This window comes from Mobula hypostoma, chromosome 4 (assembly GCF_963921235.1).
Source record: "Mobula hypostoma chromosome 4, sMobHyp1.1, whole genome shotgun sequence".
In the NCBI taxonomy this organism is placed as follows: Eukaryota; Metazoa; Chordata; class Chondrichthyes; order Myliobatiformes; family Myliobatidae; genus Mobula; species Mobula hypostoma.
In genome coordinates, this window is record NC_086100.1 from 52,693,929 (window position 1) to 52,718,795 (window position 24,867).

Genomic DNA, 24,867 nt, shown 5'->3' on the forward strand with positions numbered 1-24,867 from the left:
ACTAACCCTATATTCAGATTAAGTTTCATAAAGTTCTATCATTTAGTTGCATACAGTGTACTGTCTGATACTTTGTGTTGTGGGTTTGCAACTAGGAGTACATTACACAGCATCCACACCAAACGTGATTACCCAGTTTGGCGGGGCCGAAGGCTGATTCCCCTAGACCAGTGGTTCCCAACCTCCGGGCCGCGGACCGAAACATTGCTGTGAAGAATTCAGCAGTGCAGCGGTGGCCAGAATGCACCCAGCACATTTTTAAGAAAAAAGCTGAAATAAACAAGCTAATTAATGGAGTGCCGCCCAGCACGTGAATGTTGGCCCAGATCAGAGGCAATTGCAAATTAATTGGGTGGGACCTAATTAATTAACTTGTTTATTTCGGCTTTTTTCTTAAAGGTGTGCTGGGTGCGTCCCGACTACTGCTGCACCCCTGCATGCTTCACGGCAATGTATCGGTCCGCGGCCTGGAGGTTGGAGACCACTGCCCTAGACGAACGCGAGCTGGGCGAGCCTGAGGGTTATAATTGTGGGGGCTCGTCCTGGATTGATTCAGTTGGATGCTGTGTGATTGCCCTGTTTAAATCTGTGCTGGTATGGATGCTGCTGTGTACCTCCTTCGGGTTGCCGGTAATTAATGCGTATGTGTTGAGTGGGATGGATATTTGTAACCCGGATGAATTGTTAATTCGATTTTTGAGTAAGGTTAAAGCTGTTGGCAAAGTTGAAATTGTAGTGTGAAAGTTTGATAAAATGGCGGGCTCAGACCTTGCTTTAGTTCAGACTAGTGCTGACGTAATGGCGGTGGGACTGCCAGCGTCTATTGGTGCCCCAGGTGAGGTGGGCCCAAAGCCTGTCCATACTGTCAGGGAGGAGGAGAAGGGAGCCCAGCAGGCTGGGTCACAAGCTGAGTTGCCCGCAGTTGCTAGCAGAGATCTCAGAGACAGGGTTCTATCGTTTCAGAGGAATGAGGGGAAAGAGTGCTCGGATTTGGAAATTAGTCCCTGTCCCCCAGTGAAGAGTGAGGATTCTGAGTTGGCATCAGCCCTCACCATCCTGGTGAGTAAGTGGCCCAGTGCACAGGCAGCGGGGAGCTAAGAATGTTCTCTGGAATAACGCCCACCCCTGAGGGGGAAGAGGAGTATGAGACGTGGGTGGAGAAGACCTCTCAGTTGTTAGGTGAGTGGCAGTGCTCTGATGACGAAAAGTGACAGAGATTGGTTGAAAGTTTGAAGGGGTTGGCGGCTGATATAGTAAGAGGCGTGACAGTTAACCAACCCTCTGCTCCCCTTGCTGAGTATCTAGACGCATTAGAGTGTGCTTTTGGTACGACAGGGAGCCCACTAGAGCTCCTGGGAGGGGTTTCAAAACATGCGTCAGAAGAAGGGAGAGAAGCTTTCTGCGTATCTTTTTCGACTAGAGAGACAACTAAATTGGTTGCGGCGCCGGGGGGTCATTCAGCCAGTTGAGGTGCATAAGTTAAGGATGGACCAGTTAGCCAAGGGCACCCAGCCCCAGGACATGATTGCTTGGAGTCTCTGGTAGTCCCGTAAAACGTGCTTCCTTCCCTCATTTGTTCAGCTGATCAGAGAGGTGCGGGATGAGCAGAACGCATTGGGGTCACAAGAGGACTCTGTCAGCAGGGTACAGTCCTCGGTAGTAGCCCCTTGTGGTGAAGTGACTGGGGCCAGCCCAACCCGGGGAATGGTAAAGGAGATGGTGGCAGAGCTGAGAACTCAAATGTTAGGTGTTAACAGTGGGTGTGGACCTTCCGTATGATAGGACTGGTAGAAAGGCCCCCCCCCAAAGGGATGGACTATGCAGAGGGCTGAAGGTGGCCGGGGTTATGCGAGAAGAGGGTCAGTCGGTAGCGTGTGCTATAACTGTGGGGGAGAGGGACACTTCCAGCGGGAATGTGAGTGGTAGGAAGCCCCTTGGAGAGCGAGCCACCGGGTACCTAAGCGGGGAGAGGTGTCAGGAAACTTAGAGGAGACCCAGTGAGGCAACAGCTTGGTGTCTCTGGGGGAACACGTTCCCAGCAATGTACCAAGGAAGTCCTGAAAGCAAAAGACCCTATTCCTAAAGGCTTAGTGGGACCATGCTCCAGTGTGTCGCCACAGATAGAGGGAATATACGCTAAAGCCACACTCAAAACCGGGTCGCAGGTCACGTTACTGTACCATTCATTTTACAACCAGTATCTGAAGCACTTACCCTTGACACCATTCAGTGTACTGGAGATTTGGGGTATCAGTGCTGGTGATTATGCATACGATGGTTATTTCTCAGTGAAACTGGAGTTCTCGGAGGCCGATGTGGGAGTGTCTGAGGCTCTTGATACATTGGTGCTGGCTTGTCCGGACCCTGTTGAGACGGGCGGCATTTCTATTCAGGTGGGGACCAACACCACTCCTGTGAGGAGGCTCATGGGGGTCTGCAAGGAGAAGGCGGGTGAGATCTTTTTGGGGACATTCTCCATGCACCCAGTGTTTCGAACTGCTTTTGAGGAAGTGCGTGGCAGCATTGGGCCGAATATTGAATTTCAATGAGGGACTGTGTAGTTCACCCAGTCGAAGCCAAGGATGGTACGGCCCAGGGAAGTAGTGAGAGTGATGGGGACACCCAAATTTCCCAGAGTGCCTGAGGGCGAAGCCCTCTTAGTGGACGCTTTGGAAGACCTCGAGGGGAAGTTGGGATTTCCTGCTGGGGTACTGGTGAGGCCCAAACTGCAGAAGCCCTTGGTTGTACGGGCGAGCAGGATGGTAGTAATCATCAGGAACACTAAGAAGAGGGAGGTCACCTTCAAGCAGGGGATGCCCCTGGCGCATTTGTTCCCGGTGATGGTAATGGCTAGTGCCCCCGTGAGGCACGCCAGGGAGAAACTATTGGAAAAGTGGGGAAAGTTAACTGCTGAGTCATTCAACTTCGGGAACTCCCTGGTACCAGCAGGTTGGAAAAGGAGGCTGGTAGAGAAGATGTTGAAGCTGGAAGGTGTTTTTTCCATTGGCGAGTTTGATGTGGGTTGTTCCAAGAGCACTCGTCACAGTATCCGGGTGACCGAGGACACCCCGTTTAGAGAGAGGTCGCAGAGATTGGCCCCTGCAGACAAGGAAGACATGCAGCAGCGGAAGACGTGCAGCAGCATTTGTGTAAGTTGAAGGAAGCTGGGATCATCACTGAATCCCGAAGCCCCTATGCGTCCCCAATAGTAGTGTCCCAAAAGATGAATGGGAAGGTGCAGATAAGCGTGGACTATAGGACTCTGCACAGGCGCACCGTCCCTTATCAGTATACAGTCCCGAGGGTCGAAGATGCGCTGGGCTGTCTGAGTGGTGCAAAGTGGTTCAGTGTGCTGGATTTGAGGAGTGGATATTACCAGATCCCAACGAGTGAGGCCGACAAAGAGAAGACGGCATTTTTATGTCCCCTGGGATTCTTCCAGTTCGAAAGGATGCCCCAGGGCATATCAGGAGCCCCTGCAACCTTCCAGCAGGTCATGGAGAAGACAATGGGGGATATTAACTTGCTTCAGGTGTTGGTGTATTTGGATGACCTCATAGTATTTGGATCCACCTTGGAAGAACATGAAGCGAGGCTACTGAAGGTGCTCGGCTGCCTAAAAGCTGAAGGGTTAAAACTTTCCCTGGACAAGTGCCAGTTCTGCAAAACATCTGTTAGCTATGTCGGACATACAATCTCATGAAATGGAGTAGCTACAGACCCGGCTAAGATAGAAGCGGTGACCACTTGGCCAAGGCTCCAGACTGTGAGCGTACTGCACTTGTTCCTGGGTTCTGTGGTTATTATCAGAGATTTGTGAAGGGTTATACCACAGTGAGTCACCCCTTGAATCAGCTTCTATGTGGTTACCCTCCCTTGGAGGAGAAAAGGACAGGAGGGTGGAGAGTATCTAAACCCGGAGCCCTTTGGACAGAGGTGGGAAGTAAAATGTGAGGAGGCTTTTCAGTCGCTGAAGGAGCTGCTGACCCAGGCGCCAGTGCTGGCTTTTGTGGACCCCCAATTGCCTTATGTACTGCACCCAGATGCCAGCCAAGGGGGCTTGCAGGGTGTGCTGTATCAGGATCAGGGCACTGGGTTGAGGCCTGTGATGTTTGTCAGCTGGAGTTTGTCGGCCTCCAAGAGAAACTACCCCACGCACAAGTTGGAATTCCTGGCATTGAAATGGGCGGTGGTGGATAAGCTGAGTGACTATCGGAGCCAAGTTCGAGGTGAGGATGGACAACAACCCCCTAACTTACATCCTGACCTCAGCGAAACTGGATGCCACAGGCCATAGATGGTTGGCAGCATTGTCTGCCTGTGATTTCAGTCTGAAATACCGGCTGGGGAGCCGGACCACTGATGCGGATGCTTTGTCCTGACGGGTGTACGAGGGACTGGACAGGGACGAGGAGTGGGAGAGCGTTCCTGCCCCTGGGGTTTTGCCATCACCGTGAAGGCAGAGGAAAAGGAGGGACAGGATCGAGCAGTGGATCAATTGGGGGCTCGGGATGACACCATCCCCCTAGTTTACTGTAACCTGACTGTTCTAAAGACAAAACAGCTGCCGGAATTGAGTTCTGGGGAAGTGGCAGCTGCTCAGTGAGATGATCTGGGCATTGGCACTATTTGGTATGTGGTTGAAAAGGGGGACATGGCTCAGACAGAGAAGACGAAACACACTTCGGTGCCTCCATTACTGAAAGAATGGCCTCGGTTGGAGTTGAAGAACAAGATCTTATACCAGGTCACGTCACCCCGGACCGACCTCGGCGTTGCCAGCTGGTTCTGCCCGAGAAGTATCAGAGGACTGCACTGAAGTCACTTCATGATGATTCTGGACATTTGGGGTGGAAAAGACCTATGGATTGCTCAGAGACTTTTACTGGCCCCAAATGAAGTCGGAGGTTGAAGAATACTGCAAATCGTGCTGCATTCGCTGCATATGGCGGAAGACACCACCTACGTGGGCAGCTCCTTTGTCCCACTTGCAGAGTGCAGGGCCCTGGACCTGGTGTGTATGGATTTCCAGTCCATAGAATCCGAGGCCAGCAACACGGGGAATGTCTTAGTCATCACGGACCACTACACCAGATATGCTTAAGCTTTTCCTACCAAGGACCAGAGGGCAACTACGGTGGCAAAAGTGCTATGGGAGAAGTACTTCATTTATTATGGCCTTCCCAGGTGGATACATAGTGACCAGGGATGGGACTTCGAGAGCAGACTCATCTGTGAGTTGCTGGGCATGCTTGGAGTCGCGAAGTCAAGGACCACGCCCTATCACCCGCAGCGCGATCCCCAACCTGAGAGGTTTAATCGGACCTTGCTAGACATGCTCGGGACTCTGGAGATCAGCAAGAAGAGCAGGTGGAGTCAACATATTGGGCACCTGGTTCACTGTTACAACTGTACATGAAATGAAGCTACTGGGTACTCGCCATATTATCTGATGTTTGGGTGCGAGACGAGGTTGCCCATTGACCTTTGTTTTGGGACTGACGAGGGTGACTCACCACTGAAGCCTTATCTGAAGTCTGTGCCTGATATGAGGAGAGAGCTGAAAAGGGCTTATGAATTGGCTGGGGTCGCGGCCGCCCAGCAGAATCGAGGAAATAAGGGGAGGTATGATCAAAAGATGAGGTTCTCCCAGCTCCTGCCGGGAAACTGAGTCCTCATAAGGAATTTGGAGCTACCTGGAAAGCACAAGTTGTCATGGTCCGGTCCGTGAAGTCCGTATTCCGGTTCACGGTCTGGTCCATCAACCCTTGCTCCAGGTTTTCCTGTCTACCCTGTTTTTGTTCTTCTTGAGCTCTAGTTGAGGCAGCTGATGCTCATTGGGGCTGGCTGCATAAATACCTTCAGAGACCAGGGTATGGCTGCTGGATTGTTCTTGTCCTTACTCCTTGTATCCCTTCCTCTGCCTTCTGTTTCCTAGCCTGAAGCCTTGCCGGTAACTCTCGCCTCGCCTGAAGTTCTCATTTCGCCTTGCATTGCCTGAAGCCTTGCCTTGTTTTGCTGGTAACTCTTGCCTCACCTGAAGTTCTCGTTTCGCCTTGCATTGCCTGAAGCCTTGCCTGGTCTTGCTGGTAACTCTCGCCTCGTCTCGCCTGCAGTCTTGTCCTGGAGCCACCCCGTGCCTAGCTCCCTTCCTGTCCCTTGCCTCCGCCAGGTAAGTCTGGCCGTCTTGCCATAACCCTGCGGTTGATTCTGTCCCTTCCTGTCCCTTGCCTCCGTCAGGTAAGCCAGGCCATATTGCCGTTACCTGCGGTTGGTTCTGTCCCTTCCTGTCCCTTGCCTCTGACAGGTAAGCCAGGCCATCTTGCCATTACCTGCGGTTGGTTCTGTCCCTTTCTGCCCAGGAGTACCGCGCCCTGCCCAGGAGAAGACTCCAGCCTCCTGCCAAGCCTCGCCACAAGTCTCTAGCCTCAAGCCTCTAGCCTCAAGCCTGAAGACCCCAGCCTCCTGCCAAGCCTCGCCTCTAGCCTCAAGCCTGAAGACTCCAGCCTCCTGCCTCCTGCCAAGCCTCGCCTCTAGTCTCTAGCCTCAAGCCTGAAGACTCCAGCCTCATCCTACCTGCCAGCCAAGCCTCATCCTTGCCTAGTTCTGGGGCCCAAGCCAGAGGAAAGACCCAGGTACTGGGTCCTTTTCCAGTCTCTGGCTCTGAGTCCAAGCCCAGGCTCCTAGCTCTCTTGTCCAATCCTGTTCCAGGTTCCCGGTTTTTGTGTCCATGTCCTTGCCCTCACCCTGTATCCTAGTCCTGTCCCTAGTACTTCAGTGTCTGTGTCTTGCACTTGGGTCATTCCCAGCCACCTCCTTATGACAGAACGATCCAGCCAACCATGGACCCAGCGACACAGACACTGTCGTTTTCCTCTTGCCACCCAGGGTTCCTTTCTGTTAAATACCCTCCCACCCGGCCGGGTCGTCCATAGTCTGGATACCCTGTTTGGTCGCCAGGAGGCTCCCGTGGGTGGGGGGCGGGGGTGGTACTGTCATTGTCCGGTCCGTGAAGTCCATATTTCGGTTCACGGTCCGGTCCATCAATCTTTGCTCCAGGTTTTCCTGTCTACCCTGTTTCTGTTCTTGTTGAGCACTAATTGAGGCAGCTGATGCTCATTGGGGCTGGCTGCATAAATACCTTCAGAGACCAGGGCGTGGCTGCTGGATTGTTCTTGTCCTTACTCCTTGTATCCCTTCCTCTGCCTTCTGTTTCCTCACCTGAAGCCTTGCTGGTAACTCTCGCCTCGCCTGAAGTTCTCATTTCGCCTTGCATTGCCTGAAGCCTTGCCTTGTTTTGCTGGTAACTCTTGCCTCACCTGAAGTTCTCGTTTCGCCTTGCATTGCCTGAAGCCTTGCCTGGTCTTGCTGGTAACTCTCGCCTCGTCTCGCCTGCAGTCTTGTCCTGGAGCCACCCCGTACCTAGCTCCTTTCCTGTCCCTTACCTCCGCCAGGTAAGTCTGGCCGTCTTGCCATTACCCTGCTGTTGGTTCTGTCCCTTCCTGTCCCTTGCCTCCGTTGGGTAAGCCAGGCCATCTTGCCGTTACCTGAGGTTGGTTCTGTCCCTTCCTGTCCCTTGCCTCCATCGGGTAAGCCAGGCTGTATTGCCGTTACCTGCGGTTGGTTCTGTCCTTTCCTGTCCCTTGCCTCCGTCGGGTAAGCCAGGCTGTCTTGCCGTTACCTGCAGTTGGTTCTGTCTCTTCCTGTCCCTTGCCTCCATCAGGTGGTGATCCACGCCCTGCCCAGAAGAAGACTCCAGCCTCCTGCCTCCTGCCAAGCTTCGCCTCTAGTCTCTAGCCTCAATCCTGAAGACTCCAGCCTCCTGCCTCCTGCCAAGCCTCGCCTCTAGTCTCTAGCATCAAGCCTGAAGACTCCAGCCTCCTGCCAAGCCTCGCCTCTAGTCTCTAGCCTCAAGCCTGAAGACTCCAGCCTCCTGCCGTCTGCCAAGCCTCGCCTCTAGTCTCTAGCCTCAAGCCTGAAGACTCCAGCCTCCTGCCAAGCCTCTAGGCTCTAGTCTCAAGCCTCATGCCTGAAGTCTCTAGCCTTTTGCCTCCTGCCAAGCCTCGCCGCAAGTCTCTAGCCTCTAGCCTCAAGCCTGAAGACTCCAGCCCCGTCCTGACTGCCAGCCAAGCCTCATCCTTGCCTAGTTCTGGGGTCCGAGCCAGAGGCAAGACCCAGGTACTGGGTCCTTGTCCAGTCTCTGGCTCGGAGTCCAAGCCCAGGCTCCTATCTCTCTTGTCCAGTCCTGTTCCGGATTCCCGGTTTTCGTGTCCATGTCCTTGCCCTCACCCTGTATCCTAGTCCTGTCCCTAGTACTTCAGTGTCTGTGTCTTTCACTTGGGTTTGTTCCCAGCCACCACCTTATGACACAAATTGGCTGACGGCCGGGCGGCCACACCCTATGTTAGTGGTCACCAATCTTTTTAATCCCAAGATCCTCTACCTCGACCGAAGTGAAAGACAAGATCTACCTACTAAATCGTTTAGAGAAAACACAGCTCAGATTGTACTTCCAATTTGAGGCCTTTTATTTGTGCTAAATGTATTTGAATTACACAAAATACTTTTGTCAAACTTTCAAATTAGTTCAAACAAGAAAACACTAACTGGCATATCAAACAGGCCATAGCTGTCTTTCTTTAAGAATATTACAATACGTCACACCTTTAATTCTAAGTTTCATTATTTAGTTTTATTTCAACACCAAAAATAAATGGAAAAAAATTGACTGTTGCACTCAGTGTGATGACTGGGACTGAATACTTTCTGCTAGTTCCCCGAAATTTGGCTCATAACTACAGACAGCCAGTCTGAGACAGTCTGTGAGGTGTCTGTCAGTAAGAGAGCTCCTGTACTTAGACTTAATAATTTTTATCTGTGAAAATGCAATTTCACACAGATAAGTTGACCCGAAGTAGGCACTGACTTTTATCGCACATGCGGTGAGATGAGGAAACTTCTCCCTGCTGACAAGCCCCCAAAAGTCACCGTCCCCTGATCTTGCTTTAAGCTTGATGTCATTTTGCAAATCAATTATTTCCATTTCGGAATCACTTGGCACACCAAATACTTGCTGGAGTTTGGCTGCTATCTGTTCTATATCGATTGGCAGAAATGAGTTTGAAATAAATGCAACAATATCTTTCATGACGTTTATCTCCCCAAAACGCCGATCGAACTCTATTGCCAGTTTGTCTAAGTGAGCACAGTACTGCTCAGGGCGAAAAGCATTTTTTTCCGTGATGACCGGTAACATTTTTTCCAAGTTGGGAAAGTGTGTCAGCCTCCCTTTCTTTAAATTTGAAATCCAAACACCGAGCTTGGCCTTAAACGCATTTACTGTGCTTATCATGTGGGTTAGGTGTTGGTCTTTTCCCATGAGCTCATTATTAAGTGGGTTTAATTTAGCCATTATGTCTGTCAGAAATGCTAAATCCAGTAGCCATGCATCATCTGACAGCTCCTCGTGCTCCTCGTTTCTGGTTGACAGGAAAGTCTTTATCTCAGGCAGCAAGTCAAGAAATCGTTGCAGAACTTTACCGCGACTCAACCACTGAACATCAGCATGAAGAATTATGTCTCCGTAAGCAGCATCGAGCTCATCCAATAACACCTTGAATAAGTGGTGCTGAAGCGTTTTTGCTCGAATCAAGTTTATCAGTTTGACCACCAGTGTCGTTACATGAGAGAAGTCCACGACCTTCCCAGCCAAGGCCTGCTGATGAATCACACAGTGATAATGTAGGAAGCTGGGAAAATTAGGGTCATTACGGTACAGTGCTATAAAACCAACGCGCACACCACGCTTTGCTGGGGCCCCATCAGTAGTAATTGCCACCAGTTTATGAATGGGGATGCCATTTTCACGGATATATTTTTAAACTCATTGTAAATATCCTCACCTCTCGTTCTCTCCTTTAATTGCAAAAGAGTGAGGAAGTCCTCCTTTGTTGTAAAATCCTGGAAAGCCATTCTGACAAATACAACAAGCTGAGCTGTTTGCATTACACCCAGGGATTCATCGAACTGCAGTGAAAAATATTCACAGAGTGACAAGTTCTTTAACACTTGTCGATCCACATCCTCTGACAATGACTCTCCCCTCCTTGTCACTGTTGCAGGGCCAAGTGGTATATTATGTAATGCGGTTGTGATGTCGCTTTTGTTTTTTAAGTCATTAAAAACAGTCTCTGCGGTAATGGCCATTGCTTCCTTGAATAAATCACCATCTGTAAAAGGCTTCTTGTGTTTATCCAAAAGGTGGCTTACACGAAATGATGCTTCAATAGCAGCCTTATTTTGAGCAGCATGTTTTGTGAAAAAGGATTGCTGGGCCTTCAACCCCAATTTCAGCTCCTCAACTTTCCTGGCACAAATTGCGCTCTTTGGGGGGTAGGTGTCTTTAAATTTCTGGTGGTTGGTGTTGTGGTGCCGCTCCAGATTCCCTCTTTTAGACAGTGTTTGTGTTTGGTGGCACAACATACATACACACTTGTCTTTCACCAAGGTAAATAGAAATTCCTCTTCCCATTCTGGATGGAAGTTGTACGTTTTTGCCTTCTTTCGTGGAGTCTCCGCCGTGCTAGCTAGCAAACTTGCAGGATATCATGAGCAAGTGCTGTATATTGATGTTTGTGACAGTCTGTACCCTCATCTAATCTAATTGGTCACTTTGATGCAGCACAAGCTACGCTGAAAATGCGGTGCATGGCGGGGGAGCTATACACACATGCGCACTGGGCAGAAAGAACGGAACTAAAACCCCGCAACCCGGAAACAATCTCTCTTTACAAATAGTTTTCAATAGCGAAAATATTGCTATATTACCATTATCCTAATTAGTATTACTTATTTTTATAATGCTCACATTACAACAGTATTTGTGTATTTATTTTTCTTTTTTTTTGGGATCGACTGGGAAAGTCTCAAAGATCGACCGGTCGATCGCGATCAATGGGTTGGCGACCCCTACCCTATGTGGTGGAGAGTCAGAAGACAAGCCTACCAGTTTTCCAGGTGAAACCAGAGGAGGGGAATGGGCTTGTCAAGATTCTCCATCGGAACCATCTGTTGCCCCTGGGACAAGAGGTGCAGGTAGACCCAGAGCCCGACTTGGCCTACACCTAGTAAGAGGACCCGTGGGAAATGCCGGGCGACTGCAGGGCTCACAGTGGGAGAGGCTGGGCCGGGCCCCACCCATGAGAGGGATACTGATTCGGAGGATGATGATCTGGACGTGTGGTACATGCTGCCTTTCGCTAACTCCCCATTTATTGAGGAAGAGACTCCTGGCCCTTCTTCCACTGTGTCAGGTGAAGTGGGGGTGGATGCTCTCTTTGGGCAGCCTGGGTTACAGCAGGACCCTGAAGGAGCAGAAGCGGGGCCTGGACACAGGACAGAGGGCTCCGAGTTGCAGGGGGGGCATGAATGATAGATCGAGGGAGGACTCGCCAGGTAGACCCGAAGTATCCCTAGTAGCAACTGAGCCTGAAGAGTTAGATGAGGAGGTACGGATGTCTCAGAGAATTAGGAGACCACCAGATAGGTTGGCCTATGTAGCACCTGGGGAACAGGGTGTGATCTCTACTGTTTTGGGGAGCTATATCCCTCCTTTTGCACCTGGATTGGGCTTTGTGTTTTGCAGGAAGGATTGGCAAATTATATCAACGTCATGAGGGCATGACTAAATTTGGTGGGGGGAAGAGTGTAACGCACTGTACTGTAAGGTTTCACTCCTAATGTAATGGCTTCTTTGTAATGTTCACTGCTGAGGTAATGGTTTCTCTGTAGCAGCAAAGTTTGGGTTATGGCTGGAGATAACAGGATGCATGTTAGCCAATAAGAGATTGCTGCTGTGTCTTATGAGTCTGGAAAGATGTTTTTTCATGGTCTTTTGTCAAGGAGAGATGAAGAGGGAAGACGCGTGTGGAGAGAGCTGGTAGACCACCAGATGGAGTGGACTATGATCTGAGGGTCCGAAGGTCGGCGATGTTCGGAGGAGACCGATGGTGGAAGAATGACTACTCAGTGAGTTCCAATATGACTTTGACTTGACTTTAGGCCTTTTTTTGTTTATTTTCATTACTAGCCCTATATTCAGATTAAGGTTCATAAAGTTCTATCATTTAATTGCATATGGTGTACTGTCTGATATTTTGCGTTGTGGGTTTGTAACTGGGGGTACATTACACAGCATCCACACAAAGGTGATTACCCAGTTTGGCAGGGCCGAAGGCCGATTCCCCTAGACGAACGCGAGCTGGGCGAGCCTGAGGGTTACACTGCTATCAGGCAGGAACATGGCAGCATAAAATGGGAACAGATGTAATGCAGGGAAATGTGGATGTTGTTCAGGCAGCACTTGTATGGGGTTCTGATTAGGTTGGTCCTATTAAGACAGGAACAAGATGATAGGCTGAAGTACTTAAGTTTGACAAGGGATGCAGAACATAGAGTCAACAGGAAGAAAGATGCATACTTAGATTTAGGAACCAAGGATCAGTCACAGCTCTGGAGAGTTACAAGGTAGCCAGGAAAGAGCTTAAGAATGGATTTAGGAAAGCTAGAAGGGGACATGAGAAGACCTAAGCAAGTAGAATTAAGGAAAATCCAAAGACATTCTACATGTACATGAAAGAAGATGATCAGAGTAAGAGTTGAACCAATCATGGATAAAAGAGGAAACAGAAGGAGGTAAGAGAGGTCATTAATGAATACTTTGTTTCAGTATTCACCAGTGAGAGGGACCTTGACAACTGTGTGGACATCATTAAAGAGACTGATGCGCTGGAATATATTGATGTTAAGAAAGAGGATTGCTGGTACTTTCAAAAAGCATTAGGATAGATAAGTGCCTGGGGCAAAACAGGATATAATCCAGATTACTATCGGAGGCAAGGGAAGATAGTGGTGCATCTTTGACAATGATATTTGCATCTTCACTGGGCACAGGAGAAGTACCAGAGAGAGGAGCGTGGTAAATGTTATTCCTTTGTTCAGGAACAGTACTAGGGATAATCCCGGGAATTATAGATTTGTGAGTATTACATCAGTAGAGGGCGTACAGTTGGAGAGGATACATAGAAAGAATTTATGAGCATTTGAACAAGAATAGGCAGATGAGGGATAGTCACTTTGTGAGGGGCAGGTTATGTTTCATGAGACTGATTAAATTCTTTGAGGAAGAGTCAAAATAAATTGATGAAGGTGGAGCAGTGGATGTAGTGCATGTGGATTTTAATAAGGCACTTAACAAGGTTCCCCCTGTTAAGCTCATTCAGAAAGTCATGAGGCATGTGATCCAGGGAAACGTGGCTGTATTGATTCAGAACTGGCTTGTCCACAGGGGGCAGTGAGGTAGTAGATGGAGCGTTTTCTGCCTGGAGGTTGGTAACCAGTGGTGTTTCACAAGGATCCATAAATGACTTGGATGAAGAGGTGAAAGAGTGGGTTAATAGGTTTGCAGATGACACAAAGGCTGGTGGTGTTGTGGATAGCGTAGAAGATTGTTGTAGTTAAAACAGAACATTCATAAGATACAGGGCTAGGCTGAAAAGAAGCAGATGGAGTTCAGTCAGGGAAAGTGTGAAGTGATATACTTTAGAAGGTCAAATTTGAAGGCAGAGTATAAGGTTAATGGTAGAATTTTTAGCAATGTGGAGAAACAGAGGGATCTTGGGGTCCATGTGTATGGATCCCTCAAAATTACTGCGCATGTGATAGGGTGGGAAAGAAAGCATATGGTGTTGCTTTCATTATTTGGGGGATTGTGTTCAAGAGCCGCAAGGTAAAATTGCAGCTCTATGAAGCTCTGGTAGGGCCACATTTAGAGTATTGTGTTGAGTTCTGCCCCCCACTGCCCCCCCCCCCGTCATTATAGGAAGGATGTAGAAGCTATAGAGAGGGTGCACAGGAGATTTATCAGGATACCACTCTTTATATAGGCACATGGATGAAAGAAAAATGGAGGGCTATGTGGGAGGGAAGGTTTAGATTCTTAAAATAGATTAAGAGTATGGCACACCATCATAGACCAAAGGGCATGTACTGTAATGTTCTATGTTCTATGCCTGGCAGAGTAACCTGGGCATATCCTCTACTTCCTTGAGTAACATATACAAAATGTAAGTCAGGGAGCAACTATGGAGAAGACAGCCCCAATGTAGTTGCTATGTATTAGCTCAAGTATGGGTAACGAAATCTGATTACCATTTAAATGACTTCAGCAGAACAAAATGCAGAAGAAGCACAAGGCAACCAGAGCACAGAATGCATTCTAGAGTGTTTTTAAAGTTCATTATCTTGATGGGCTCAATAGTATCAACAATGATTGATGGGGCAATCCTGAAGACCAGGTCTGCAGCAATTAATGATTCAGCACCAAGGAATAAACTCATTTGACTTCACTTTCCACAAAGAAAAACAACAACATATTTCTAAGTTAAAATGACGTACAGCATTCCAATGATAGTGTTCATATGCACTTAAAGCGTTGGTCCTATTTAGCGGAAAAGATTGAGAGTTTGAGAAGTGCTATCTGAATAATCCAGGTTAAATTATTTCAGTGAACTTTATAGATGATTTAGGGTGATGTATTTGATATCAATCAAGCAGGCAGCTTTCTTTTGGGTGGGGTTGTACTTCAAGTAATACTGGAGCTGCATTTGCCAAGGCAAGTAGGAAGTATTCCATCACATTCATGACCTACCACAAGATACCTAACCTCTAGCCTGCTCTTATAGCCATCGTATTTATGTGGCTGGGCCGTTAGGTCTCCTTCCCAACTCTCCCCCACACCAATGCCATATATAAGTTTGCTGACAACGCTTCAGTTGTGGGCCAAATCAAAGGTGATGACTGTTGTGTAAGTGGCCTGGTTACACAACAATGCTATTAATAAAAACGCTGGAGATGGGAGCTAAGTTTCATGGTTTTTTACTGGCATAATCAGAACTCAGCACACATGTACAGATCGATACACGCCTAATAGCTCATTCAACAACGTGTTACTAAAACATAAAGTAGTCCCTATTATACTGTAGGTTGTACGGTACACTCCTCCCCTTTTGTTTTAATAGTGTATCAACTTTTTTTTTACTGGGGCACTTTGCTAAACAAATATATTTACCCTTAACATACAAACGCCTATCATTTGTTTACTTAGTAACTTAATAATATCAAATTATAACAAAGTAACATAATAATATCAAATTATAACAAGCCTTTTTAAAAATTTTTGGTCTAAGACCCATTTATAACTCAAGTTTCGGGGGCGGGGGGGCTTCTCTGCCTCTCCAGGTAACGTCTGTCAATAAACCTGTTTGTTTTAATACAGATTTCTATATAAAAGTCATGAAAAGTTGACCCCTGAGCATAGGGAGTTAAGAAGATATGCGCCTCCAACTTGCTAAGAGTTCTAGGCAGCAGATCGCCTCTGTATAATGAAGACTCTTCTATGCAGCTGTCCTAGATATATACGCATCTTTGTGCTATCACTTGTCTTCCTTACCCATATCTCATTTGTTCCAACTGAGCTAATTACACAGTCAATCTTCACATTCTCCTTCGATTCCAAATAGATAGCTTGACCTTTATGATACCATCTCTTATCGTAATATAACTTTCCGTCTTCTATTCGTGCTTCATATCTTTGTGCTGGTGATTCAGCAGGACTGCTGAGAAAATGCTCAGAAGAAGACAGAGATGCTGGTCTTTTTGGAGATTTAAGCTTATTGAGAGTTCGCAGATCTTCCATTATCTGTTCATCTGTTAACAAGTAATTTAACTGCGCAGGTGCAGGTTTTTGTCTTTTTGTCTGTAATTGGAACAGGGTCATTAGGTCTCCTCCTTAGTTTCCTAGTCATTATTGGCTTTACTTGCTTAGAATCTCCTGTGAGTTCCACGGTTAGACTCTCTTTCTCAATCATCTTTTTCTTTTCTTCTAACTCAATCTTTTTATCTTCAGGTTCCTTCACTGCTGCTTTCTTCTCTTTAATATAATTCCTTTCCAGTTGTTCTGTCTCCAGTTGCAGAAAAAGCTCTGCATTTCGTATTCTTTCCTTGTATTGTTGATCTAGTTTCTTCATACTTTTCTGATACTCCTGCAAAGTGCCTTCCTGTAACTGCTGTAGCTGTCTTTTGAGAGAGGTCAATTTCTCCTGGTACCTCTGCTCTTTTACTTCCAGGTAGTCTTCATCATCCTGCTTATTGGTAATATCTGTCTCCCTTGCATCCTCTGTATCTTCATCCGAGTCGCGGACACAGATACTGCGTTCATCCTCATCGTCAACACTGTCTAGCTCCTCCTCGTCGCTGTAATAGTCGACAATGGTTGAGAGGAGAGCTGTGGACATCTTCCCTGCCAAGCTACCCTCCTTTGTTGACACATCTAGTGCCTTGATGGCGTGCCAATCCAACTGGATTTTCCTGAGCCATTCACGTCCCAGTAATGGTGGTCCTCCATTTTTCAGTACATAGAGGTTCAGCTACTGTGCTTTGACTCCGTAGGTCACTGTCACTTTAATTTTGCCTTTGGGACGCACTTTCTGTCCTGTGTAAGTCTTTAGCAGTAGTTCAGTTCATTTCAGAGATATGTTGGAAAACAGTTGTTTGTAGTCATGTACAGAGATCACTGTTAAAGCTGAGCCTGTGTCCAACTCCATTTTCAGTCTCACGCCCGCCACTTGTGGAGTGATCCATATTACTCTTCAATCATCTGCCTCTTTCACGCTGTGAAGTTGCCGACAAGACAATTCACTTTCGTCGGAGTCGTTTTCATTAGAACTGCCTTCTTTCATTTTGTGTACCTTGTTGTATTTTCCTTTCTGGGTTTTCTTGTTTCTCTGTATTTTTCCCTTTTTCTGCTGTTGACTAGCTTTGCATACTCTGCCGATGTGGCACCGTTTGCCACAGTTTCTGCATTCTTTGTCTTGAAACCAACAGTCATCGGGTCATGTGACCTGTTCCCACAATGTTAACATTTCTTTCCTTCATTTCCGTTCAGTGACATTTTATTTGTGGCATATTATAGAGATTTTTGTTGTATCTCGGAAGCACCCCGTGCCGCTGTTTCCGTTGATATTGCAATGTTTAGTGCTTTCTCCAATGTAAGGTCTCTTTCACACAGAAGCTTCTTCTGTGTGGTTTCACAGTGCATTTGGCATGTCTTCTAAAATTTTGACAAACTTCCATAGATGCATAGTGGAGAGAATACTGACTGGTTGCATCACAGCCTAGTATGGGAATGCCAATGCCTTGAACAGAAAGAAAACTACAAAAGGTACTGGATATAGGCCAGTCCGTCAATGATACTCCTCACCATTGAGCATATTTACAAGGAGCACTGTTGCAGGAAGGTAGTATCTATCATCAAAGGCCCCCACCATACAGCATGCTCTCTTCTTGGTGCTGCCATCAGGAAGGAGGTACAGAAACCTCAAGTCCCAAACTAGCAGATTCAGGAGCAGTTAATACCTATTGATTATCAGGCTCTTGAACCAGGGGGGTTTAATTTCACTGACCCCAACACTGAACAGATTCCATAACTTATGAATTTACTTTCAAGGATTCTACAACTTGTGTTCTTCAAAGGTGTGCAGGATACTCACAATTACTAGCAGAAGCAAAAGAACAATAGCAAAGAAATTATGGTACAACTTTATAAAATATTAGTTAGGCCACAGATGGAGAAATATGTGCCATTGTGAACCTCATTCAATAGGAAGGATGATAATACAATCAGAGCGGGCACAGAGGATACTTGGATGTCATGTGGGATGGGGCATTTCATCTACGAGAAGAGATTGTACAGGTTATGGGTGTTTTCCTTGCAGTGAAGAAAGTCTGGGGGCAATTTGTTGATACTCAAAATTATGAGGAGTATAGAAGGGTAAATACTGAGAAACCTTTTCCCCTTAGCAGAGGTATTTATAACCAGACTGTAAGGTCAGGGGTAGGGGATTCTTCGTGCAGACCTGTCATAAGTGTGTCTAAACCAAACAGAAATGATGTCCAAATGATGTCAGGGACACAAGAGGTTCAGCAAATGCTGGAAACCTTGAGCAACACATGCAAAATGCTGGAGGAATTCAGCAGGTTACGCATTATCCACAGTAAGAAAAAAGTGGTCTAAGTTTTGGGCCAGGTCTCTTCATCCTGATGAACGGCCTTGGCCAGAAAGGCCATCTATTTCTTTCCCTCCCTAGATGCTGCCTAACCTGCCAGTTCCTCACGCAGTTTGTGTGTGTTGAATTGAAGTCCAAACTGAGTTATTACAACCTACACTGCCATCTACAGACTGTTCTAAATCGTTTGTAAGGTATAGTTACTGTATTGCCTTGTTTCATTTAAATTTCAGTGGCAAAGGTTTGACTCAAATAATTTATGGTGTTAATTCAGATTATCATCCACACTACTTATGCAATGCAATAAATTAAAAAGGCTATGTCCCTTCTTAGTCTATCAGCCAGGACCCCAAATTTGGGCCACCGGTACCATTTGGGGGGAATAATTCTTATAGTGATTTTTGGCAAGGTATACACCCCTAGTGCTAGAAAATATGTGATAGTATTGCAGCAGTGGTAGCTTGCATGGTAACCTCCATGCTATAAGAACCATAATCCCATAGTGCTTTGCCTATAAGATGAATTATGCCAGGTACCTGTCCCCTTACTTTGCTCAGATGATGAACCTCCCAGCAAAGAATCCTTCTGTGTATGAGGCCTTCAAGACAGGCCAATTCTCAGTGCAGCTGTCAAGTAGCAAACCCTTTGGGCAGATCCCTGTGGACCAGACTATTGAAGCCACAGTGAACAAAGACGCACAGACTCCTGGAGGCACATTACGGTTCAGCCTGAATGCTGGAGCTATCAAGCATTACTACATAACAGCTGAGCACAGCAGTGCATTCCTGGGATGGTTAAGGGAGATGGTGCAAGGCAACAAATCAGAGCTTTGTCATGCGGAGCTACAGCAGCCAAGAATCCAGAAAGATGAGGAAGCAGTTTCAGCAGTGGTTAGCCTCGTACATGAATGGGTCAACCCATTTGCAGAGAAGCAGGACCTCATTAGCATCTTCATGGCACAGGCAGCCCCCAAGGACATTGCCTCCAACATGATGAAGGCATATGAGATTGGTGAGCAATGCTATGCAACCTTCAAGGATGAGAGACTAGAGGAAGACCCACCAGCAAAGAAATTCCATGACCCAATGAAAACCAACAAGCTGAAAACATTCAGTGATATGTGTAAGAAGAGAGAAGTGAAATCAAATGAAAGGTCAATCATCTTGAAAACAGACAGTTTGAACGCATCATAGTGATTGCACAAGGGCAAAGTCTACGTATGGAGGATATCCTTTCTCATCCCCTTGGACAATTGCCCTGGGCCCTATCCACACCAGAAGGATTGCTGAGAAAGTCAAATAAAGCTACTTTAGCCACAACCTTGCAGAAAAATGTAGCAGTAGAAGAGCAGCTCCCAGGAAACTCTGCTACAGTGGTTGATGGAATGAACTTGGTCCAAAGAGTGAAAGGTGATCAAGTTACTTTCAGAGATGTTGCCACAATTCTGGGTATGGCTCTGAGGGAAGGCAGTCAGAGTAGCAGAATAGATGTTGTGTTCAACACAAACAAGGAGAACTCTATCAAGAGTAGTGAAAGATCTCTGCAAGGTGAAGAGACGTCGTGAGTTGCAAGGTATCACAGGCACACAAATGGTGAGGCAGTGGAGGAGCTTCCTGACCAAAGTCAGTAACAAAAATAGTCTCATTAGCTTCATTGTCCATGAATGGAGGAAGGCGGAGTACAGAGCAAAGCTACAGGAGAAGATTCTGTTTGCAATTGTGAATGACAAATATTACAGAATCACATCTCAAGACAGTGAGGAGGTGTCAGCTCTTCAGTGTCAACAAGAAGCAGATGGCCGCCTACTTCTCCATGCTGCCTATGCCACAAGAGAGGGATACCAATCTGTAGTGATCTACTCAGAAGCCACAGATGTCTTTATCATGTCTTTAGCATTTTGTGACAAGATTGAGGCCCCATTGTTCCAGAAGTGTGGCACTAGAACCTGTACAAGGCATGTAGTCATCAGGAAGGTTGCTGCCACTGTTGGCATAGAGGTTTGTAGGGCTCTCATCCGGTTGCACACATATACAGGATGTGACACTGTAAGCACTTTTGCAAGCAAAGGGAAGACAAGTGCCCTAAAACATCTGACCAGCAACAGGGAAACTCAGGACACATCCTTAGAGTTGGGTCAGGAATGGGACCTCTCCCCAGAACTGATGGGCAAACTGGAGGCATTTATCTGTCTCCTGTATGCCCCAAAAGCATCAACCACCAAGGTCAATGAGCTCAGGTATCACCTTTTCTGTGTCAAAAAAGATGAAATTGAAAGTCATCAACTCCCACCATGCAAGAACTGCTTAACAAAACATGCATAGCGAGCCAACTACCAGGCTGGTATATGGAGAAGATGTTTGGAGAAGGAACCACAAGTGCCAAGCCCTGTTGGCAGAGGATGGAAGGTGGAGAGAGAAGGAGAAGCTGAACAGTTGGTGGCGCACTGGATGGAAGGCCAGCCAGCACCCGACACCATCCTGGATCCACTAGCCTGTAACTGTCCAAAAAAATGTTCACTCCCAAGATGTGTGTGTTGCAAATGGCCTCAGGTGTACTGACATGTGTAGACTGGCAGACTGTGAGAACCAGGCATCCACCTCAGAGAGTGTGGAAAATTCAGATGAAGATGTGGAAGATGTAGAAGACTTGGAAAATTATTATGATTATTAATAGGTTCTGAAAGTATGGAAAACAAAGTATGGAAACCAGTCTTTGATTAAATATATTCATTTTACAACCAAATGGGGCCCAGGTTATGGCCGTGTGGAACCCCACATTTGAATTATTGTACTGTAATTCTATATGCTATGACAAAAGCTGAAGATTGTTTTGATTTGATACAATATGGAAAATACATTGATAAAACTCCAGAAATCTCTCCAAATGAGATTTTTTTTTACCTTTTGGGGGTGGGGTAACATTTTCTGCTGTACTGATGTTAATATGGAATACATACAAAAGGTAATAAAGCTACCACTGGTGCAATGCTGTCACACATTTTCTAACTCTAGAGATGTCTACCTTGCCAAAAATCACTATGAGCATTATTCCCCTCCGATGGTACCGACCAACCCTACTGGCTCAGGGATTATCTTGTACTTTCTTCGTTACGCTGATGGTCACGCCTTGAAATAGCATAGATTTCTTTAATATTCTGCGATATTAGAGTTCAGATTATGAAAATAACTGAGAGTCATGATTTTATTATAATCACCCGTTATCGCTGGTCCTAAATCCGCCAGGCAACCATTCGTAATTTTCGCCTGAAGGAAACAACGTTCAGTATTTTAAAATTGGGTGTCCAATACGTTCCAGCAACCCTCTCAATTATGAGTATGTTTCGAAAACCTGGCTGCATTGTACACGTGTTTTTGTTTTAAAAGTAATTAGAAAATCACGGACAAATTTTAGGAACAAATAGTTTAACCCAGCTAAGTTGTCGTCCACATGCTATAAATGTAATATTTAAAATGTCAGTAAGTTCAGGACTCATAATACAAAACCAATTACCGCCGAATGGCTATATAATGGTGATCTATGCATTCACTTTCAGGACAAGACGAGGCAACCCACGCATTATTAAACCAGCCCTAGAAAAATTACTTTGGTCATTTTTTTTTGCAAAGCTATCACTTTTTTTTTTGAGCTATAACTCCCCGCTTTTCATTCCACCCTAAGCGATCTTTCCTGGTTAAAATACGCACATTGGATCCAGCAGCGGTTCTCAGAGTGAAGTTACAATTGGCGAAAAAGGATAATAAAAAATGAATACAAATAAGGTAAAGACAGAAGTTCATTAAGAAATATGAAATATTGTTACTATCTGTTTCTACACACAGGAGATAGCATTGCCAAGATATTCTTGAATACTGTATTCATAAATAACCTATTCCAATTCGACCCATTCCAACCTTTCATAATTCACTGGTGCGAAACCTCCAGAATGTTATATATTTGCAATGTACACTATTATATTCCAGTGTAATACCATGATATTTTGAAAGTGTTACATTCTTTTGTGAGTGTATATATAACCATGGGTTAGGAATAATCACTTGGAATTTGTGGTTACCAGTTTCTGCCTTAGGAAATGAAAGTTGCATCTTTTTCCTCAGAAACCTGGTAGCGTTAAATCTGAGAATCAAATTGTAAAGTTAAAACCGGCAGTCGCAAACAACCAAGATTGTAATCACTGGAACTTACCACAAATAAAGTTTTCATGATTTCCTCGAGGACTATTTTGAATACGGTGCAAAAAAAAACAAAGCGGTGGAGGATGTCAGCGGGTCAAGTAGTATCTGTGGAGGGAAATGGGCACTCGACCTTTCGGGTCCAGACCTTTATCTGGAATGTGGTTTCACGTCCAGGAACCGAAACACACACCTTTCATTTTTTCCCCACCGACGCTTGGCACTTCTCTGCCCCAGCCGTAATCATGTTCCCTCCCTTTCAAAATATTCAAACATATTTCGAAAACATCGCCACTGCTACCACAGAATCCAGAAATAATATCCTATCGTTAAAATAAATGTTTTTAATGTCCCTGTATTCTTCGCTTGTCTTTTTACATTAATCCCTCATCAATCGACATCGGAAAGCCGTAAGAAATCCAATGGCGGTCTGGAGCTATTCAATTCTGAATTGCGCCCTGTGTTTTCTGTGATGCCCATACAATCTTTCCTTCTCTGATTCTGCCTCCATGCTCAAATTCAATTAAAACGTTTGCAGCTGTAGAAAGAAAATCTTAAAAGCCCATACATGGGATTTCAAGAAGAATGCCGAATCGAACCATGTTCCTTAAAGATACCCTTTCCGCCTGAGTTGCATTAATTCAAGTCCAGCGTTAGTTCAAATTCACTTAACTGAGTTGGCTATATGTCAATTCCCCCTTGAGTAGCAGAATGAACATAGGGAACATTAAGGTACTTCGTCAACGTCAGTGGTGACGTCAACATTAGCAACGTCACAAAAAGTTTACTGATAATTGCAGCATTTTTCACGGTTTTAGACAAGTAACATTTTTGGTTGTTGGACTGTGTCTCTCTTAAAATATGTAATATTTCTTTGTTAATCACATCAATACCTGGCGAGCATTTGGTATAATAGAAATAACGTCTCGTTCGTGGTGGTACGTTTCTTCAGAACAAGGTGGAATGGTTTAGAAGTGTCTGCCAGTTTCGCACGGTAACGCGATCATTTAATTAAAATGGATAAAGGGAATAAGTGAAGGTGCGATTCCCAGAGAGAGTGGTAAATAACCGTAAAGAAAACTGGTGTTGGAAAACCGGTTTGTATATCGACAAAACTGAGAAACCAGTTCTCAGTAGGAAGGTTTTTATATGTAGAGATTTTATTTACATAAACGTGTGAAACACTTGGAACCCAATGCCTTATTATCAAATAGTGATACACGAAGGCATTTCTCAAACAAGTACCAGAAATGCTGCTTACCCAAGTAAACCAATGCCAGTAAATCTTAGAAAAGTAGATATAGAAAGTTGCTGCATGGAATTCAGAGACTGGGTTCAAATCTATATAAAGAACATTTTCAGGCAATAGAAAAAGATGAAAAATTTGACCCCACGTTATTTTAAGAGGCTATGTCCAATTGTAACAAAAACAATATTGCATTATTTTATACAGTCAAGGCAGAATGTAGAGGGGATTTGTGGAAAATGGGAAAAATTAATGAAAGACTTAAAAGTTGAAAAGGACAAAAACTTTGGTTGAAGCAGGTAAAATTATAACATATGAGTTATTGAATTTCAAGAGCAAACAATAATAATCTTGAAAATGATAGAATAAATTAAGCAAATTTTAATAACTTGTAATAATCAAGAAAAAAGTCAGCACATTTTCAAAATAATTGTGCATGGTTAGCTTTACTGAGAAAAAAACATTAAAGGTGAATTATTGAAAAACAAGTAATATGATTTTCAGATTGCACATTGATATCTGGATAAACATAGTAGATATAAGTTATTATAGATGGACACTGTATATTGGGGGAAAGTGTCTGCATTATGGATATTAAAAAGATGAAAGAGACTCAAGGTGAAAGCAAGAAGAAATTCATCATCTTGCATTATGTGATGCAATAAACTAAAAGGAATTGTTGTATTTATTTAATCTATTTTACATCAAGAATCCCTAAACAGCTTAGTAACAATTTAGTGTTTTAGAAGGGTAGTCAGTTTCATGAGAAACAAAAGAATGTTAACATTTGGAATTCACTCATTATAAAAAATTAAATTGAATCATTTTGGTGACATCAGTGACTACAAGCCATTTATCAACACACTTTGTGTGATAATTATTTCACAAAATAAACATTGATTTATCAGGTAATTACAGATAAGATACTGCATATGCCTTGGATATATTTTATATATTAAAAGGTTGAATTTCAACGAGGCTAGAGTAGAGGCAGACAGGAAATTCAATAAGTTCCATTATCATGATTTTAAAATAAAAATCTATTTCTATGTATCACCACCATCTGCTTGCTAATAAAGCTATTTTTACCCAATTTACTAATGACCAATTAATTTCATAAATGTAATATTAATCTTTTGCATTAATCATGTGTATTACCAATAACCACTCTTCTAAAGTACCTATTATATGTATAGACTGAGATATTTAGATATACTAACTTATCACAACTTAATCAAGAATTTACAATATTTGTTTACAGACTTATGGACATGCTGAGAAAATCTATCAGAGGACTGCAGTGATAGAT

The 24,867-nt window shown here is 45.1% G+C and overlaps 1 protein-coding gene across 1 annotated transcript in view; it reads left to right on the forward strand.

Moving 5' to 3' along the window:
• The first annotated feature begins 753 nt into the window (after positions 1 to 753).
• LOC134345938 (spermatogenesis-associated protein 16-like) overlaps positions 754 to 24,867 on the forward strand; it is a 142,572-nt gene continuing 118,458 nt past the window's right edge. The window contains exon 1 of the mRNA XM_063047288.1: positions 754 to 1,059. Within this exon, the coding sequence (XP_062903358.1) occupies positions 754 to 1,059 (306 nt within the window). The remainder of the gene's footprint in view (positions 1,060 to 24,867) is intronic.